General features: G+C 39.1%; 1 protein-coding gene across 1 annotated transcript; it reads left to right on the forward strand.

Moving 5' to 3' along the window:
* Positions 1-495: 495 nt before the first annotated feature.
* Positions 496-4,254, forward strand: LOC124172327 (zinc finger protein 252-like). The gene is made up of 2 exons (XM_046551767.1): positions 496-526; positions 2,965-4,254. Exons 1-2 carry the CDS (start codon positions 496-498, stop codon positions 3,960-3,962), a joined length of 1,029 nt encoding a protein of 342 aa, XP_046407723.1. The 3' UTR covers positions 3,963-4,254.
* The last annotated feature ends 763 nt before the right edge of the window (positions 4,255-5,017 follow it).

Below are 5,017 nucleotides of genomic sequence, written 5' to 3' on the forward strand. Positions count from 1 at the left end.
ATTATACGTCATTACTAAGAAAAGCATAAAATGGTATCGATATGTAGACAGTGTTTTGTGAGTGATAAGGAATGCCATGACAGCTAATGCCATTTCTGAGAGTGCTCAATTCACAGGATAAACACATTCAATTTAGTATGGAGGTTGAGAAAGAAAGCATGCTAGGGAATGTTATGGGTGTAGACCACAGACTCAATTGGTTAACGTTTCTGCTGCTGGATATGATTTTTATCGTTTTTAAGGATGGCAAATCATATTTCCTTACATTTGCTGTCCTTATCTGATGATCATTGAGAATACATTTTTTATCACAATAATTACCAATTTACTTCTTGTCCACTTGGAAAATATAAGAATATCTGAGTTTATATGGTTTAAGAATTAGTTATATTTAATCACCTGCAAAGATAGTTCCAATTCCCTGTCCATTAATATTTTGGCGATTACTTTCAGCCTAATTCTTTGGAGAATGGAGAGCTGATTCAGAAACAGACAATGGCCATGGAGTCTATGACAGAGGCAGTGGGTAAGTGCTCTTAAGTGCTTGAAAATGACTCTTCACAGAAAAGACTTGTAACTAATTCTGACTAGGCAAATGTCCCAAAACTGGATTTCAGAATTCAATCAAATTTTGGTATCCTTGCATGAAACTTTTTTCATACTTCCATTCTAATTTCTATTTAACAGAAGCCTGTTATTCGTCAATATTTCTATAAATTTCACTGAAATTTTTATTTTTATATTTAGCTCGATCCCCTGTCCTCGAGGTGATGACTGGGCATCTTAACCGCTTGACTAACGCTCACCCTTTGCAGGGTGGCTCTTATACAGTATTACATTTGACCTGTAAATGTTTAACTGGATTTGTAGTTTAAAATATTGGTTATACATGTAACCCTTTATGGGGGGTGATTAGAGGACTACTCGCAATGGACTACAGGGTGGTATCCAGAAGTAGTAGGACTGATTTTTTTTTAAATTAATTTATTGAAAATTTTGATATACCGACTCAACACTCTTCAAAACCGCCCCTTTGGGCATCCACACACTTCTCGTAGCGAGTCTTTCACGTCGTGGAGGCCTTCTGGAAGTCGTCCTCCGGAATGCTGTTCAGCGCCCTCGTTGTCGCCGCTTGGACCGCTTCCACCGAGTCGAAACGATACCCCTTGGCTGCCTCTTGATCCTGGGGTACAGGAAGAAGTTCGGTGGTGCTACATCAGGGCTGTAAAGGGGGGTGAGGCAACGTGGAAACGCCGAATTTGGCCAGGATATCCCTCACAATCCACGCGTCATGGCACGGTGCATTGCCGCGGTGGAGCTTCCAATGCCCCACAGGTCTTTTCGCACGCGTGTGATCCGATTTCGCAGCACTTCCGCGTAAAATCTTGCGTTAACAGAATTTCCAGGAGGTAGAAACTCCTTATGGACAATTCCATGACGGTCGACAAATGCAATTAACATCGATTTCGCTTTCGATTTCGAGGTTGACGGACGCCCGGCGCGTTGGTCGTCCTCGACGAGCTCCCTGCCATCCCGAAACAACTTGTGCCACTCAAATATCGAGGAATGGCTCATAGTATTATCCTTGTAGGCCTGCGTAAGCATTTTCTTGGTTTCGGTTACGGATTTTCGAATTTTGCAGCAAAACTTGATGGTGTACCGCTGCTCTAAATTTTGCTCCATCGCAAATAACGACGAGGCGTCTAAACAGTAGGTCACTGAAACAGTTGTCCACACTCAACTAATGCACGCAGGCGACTGCCGCATGTCGAAAATTGTTCCCAAGACTCCCCACCACAATATCCAATCTTGCAGACCCCCTCAATCTTTCTGCCCGCGCGGAAAAAAATCAGTCCTGCTACTTCTGGATACCACCCTGTATAACAACATAATTTGATTGAATGCTTAGACCAGGTTTTTGGACACTCCACTTGTGAAGGATGTAGAATCTGAATTTGTCATCCTTCTATACTGTCTTTGGTTTATTTTAAAAGTTCTGCTGGTTAATTTAATCAGTTTGGCTAATTGCTAGTAAAATTTTCTTCATGTTTCAGTGAAATAAAGCAATATTTGAAGTCATGAGCATTCATAGGGAAACTCCCCTGTACTTTACAAAACAATTTTGCCTTTAAGATTGGCTAATAGATAATAATTACCAAAAATCACTTGTGAAGAATGCAAAGCATGAGATTTCAACTCCCACGTCATTTCTGTGGCATCAATAGACAAAGTTAACATGGAGCTTGTTGAAATGAGGACAAAAGGTTTGGTTCAATTTCGAAATAAAGGGAAAATTTTGCTTTGATACATACTCCATCCAATTCACTTTGTTGTGCTCATGGAAACTGTGCTTTACTAGGTCAAACACATTCATGGAGGAAGTGAAGTATGGAGAAAAAAATAATTTGGATAAAAATAGGCAAAACTCAATTTTAATTCCTTGTGTGCAGAAGTTTTGGTTCTGAAGAGCAATGACAGTAAGCGACCAGGCCATGCTTACTTATTCTTGTTAGCTTAGATTTCAAGGATATTGTTTCATTCAAATTTTTAATTGTGGTACAATAAAGTACAGGGCATTACTCTCATTGAGGGTGGGTATGAGAAGTTGAATAATTTGTATGTAATTTTACATTTAACTATTAGGTAAATTTTTGCATTAGGATGCTCCAGTACCATTTTGCGTGAAATTGTGCACTGGCTTGTTTTCTAGAGTAGATATTTTGAGGTCAGTGCGTAATACCTTACTGAATTTCTTTTAGCAGCAGGGCCGCTCAATTTGTGAAGAAATGTATGAAAAATACCATAAAAAATTAATTGCCACACTTGTTATGTGTATGGCAATTAACCAAAAGATTGGTTGAAGTGCAACTTTCATATCTGTGTAATGATTATTATAAATTAGGTCATTGAATCATAGAGTACATTTCTGACTTTACTTATTTTAAATGTGAAATTCTTTTCTAGATCTCCCAGCTCCTGGAAGAGCCTCAGCTTTGCATGTTCTCCATGAACCAAAAATTAGAGCATCAAATTCAAGGAAAGTGATGGATAAAGACATTGTAAAATGTGGTACCCCGCTTGCTGATAACATAACTTCGTGGTCAATTCCTGGTGATGGAAAGTTTCATTCAAAATTCAGGGTTGTGTCTAAAATCGGAGTAGATAGAGCAAAAATGACTGTTGCTGAGGAAACAAGTGATTGTGATAATCCAGACACCAAAAAGGTTTTCAAGGTCGCTGACAGTAGAAAGAGTGGCCCCGAGGCAGTCATGGTAGAAAAGAAAGAGATAAGTGCTAGCATGATTAAAAATCCTGGGAAGCGTGCCAGATCAAAGGACAATTCTTATCATTGCTTCAACTGTGGGGATGCATTCAGTGCCAAACATGATCTCATCGAGCACCTCAAGATTTATTTTGGTTCTGGCAATTTAGATATTGATGCTACTTTAACAATCGGAAAAGATATCTCAAGACAAGGGGTGAGACAAAAAGGAAATAGGCTTCTTAAGGCAAACTTTGGAGTAACAAAGGAGAAGAAAAATGTGAGGGACGTGAGGAAAAGCTTCATTGTAGATGGAAAATCATTGACAGATAGTCCACACACAGCAAGGAGACCGTATTCCTGCAATGAATGTGGAAAGTCTTTCTCTGTAAGGAACAACCTTGCCTGTCACATGAGGATTCACACAAAGGAGAAACCTTATTCCTGCGGTGAATGTGGAAAGTCTTTTTCTCAAAAGGGTAACCTTGTCCATCACGTTTGGATTCATACGAAGGAGAAACCTTTTCCATGTAACGAATGTGAAAAGTCTTTCTCTCGAAAGAGTAGCCTTGTCTATCACATTAGGACTCATACGAAGGAGAAACCTTTTTCATGTAACGAATGTGAAAAGTCTTACTCTGTAAGGAGCACCCTTGTCCGTCACATGAGGATTCATACAAAGGATAAACCTTATTCCTGAGGTGAATGTGAAAAGTCTTTTTCTCAAAAGATTCACCTAATCTATCACATTCGGGCTCATACCAAGGAGAAATTTTATTCCTGCCCTGAATGTGAAAAGTGTTATACTACCAAACGAAACCTTGTCTTACACATGCGTGTACATAGGAAAGAAGCCTTATTCTTGCATTGATTGTAAAAAGACTTTCTCTCCGTAGATTCACGTTTTCGGTCATTTAAAAACATAGTCTTAGGATTCTAATTAATTAGTGTTCATTAGCTATCACTACGATTACCTCATGTTTGAAATGAAAGAGTTGCCTCATAATGTTAAAGTAATACAATAATATTCATTTATTTCTGTGACCTAATTTCTCAATGTTCTAGTAACTTCACTCTACTTTATTTTCATGGATCGAATAAATCATTCTTATGTCTTTAACTGCTATTTTTACTGGTAGATGGAGTGAATAGTAGGAAAGTTTTCGAATTTAAATGGAAACCATGCATCTCAACACTTTTTATAAATGTTTAAGGGATTTTGTCTCAAGGATAATTTTTTATGTGGTGTCAATTCAAATGGTATGGTTAATTAATGTTAGTTTGCCTGATCGATATTAGTTTATGTAGTGCTTCTATGTAATTTTTATGAAAATATCAAGTTGATGATGATGTACGACTGATTAAGAGAGTTCTTAACTATAGAGTAAGTACACTCAAGAGGGCTTACGGCATAGGAGGGAATCGTATTGACTATTTTTTTAATTTTCAAGAAGTCGATAGATGGTCCCGGAGTTGCGAGCAAGAGGCGAGAGTTCCATCGTTCAAGATCGTTCTAGTTCCCTCTCTTCTTTCCCTTCCTTCACTCCCTTCCCATTTCCAAACTCTCCGTCCGTCTTCATCGCCTCCGGCTGAGGGAAGACGATCTTCGCCTCGGACCGAGAGAATAGTCTAATTGTCTCTCTCATACAAGCATGCGGAATCGGGAACTTGCGGCAGGGTCCTATAAGAGGGGTTCTTTCACCGTAGGCGAGCTGCGTCCTCCACGAATCCTTCGATCTTCATATCTGCTTGGCT

Source organism: Ischnura elegans, assembly GCF_921293095.1.
Source record: "Ischnura elegans chromosome 13 unlocalized genomic scaffold, ioIscEleg1.1 SUPER_13_unloc_1, whole genome shotgun sequence".
NCBI lineage: Eukaryota > Metazoa > Arthropoda > Insecta > Odonata > Coenagrionidae > Ischnura > Ischnura elegans.

What these genes read in the sequence shown, in the direction of transcription:
- LOC124172327 (XM_046551767.1), top strand. Translation starts at nt 496, where the DNA reads ATGGCCATGGAGTCTATGACAGAGGCAGTGG. An exon ending in GTCTATGACAGAGGCAGTGG is followed by an intron (nt 527 to 2,964) that starts GTAAGTGCTCTT and finishes ATTCTTTTCTAG; the next exon opens with ATCTCCCAGCTCCTGGAAGA.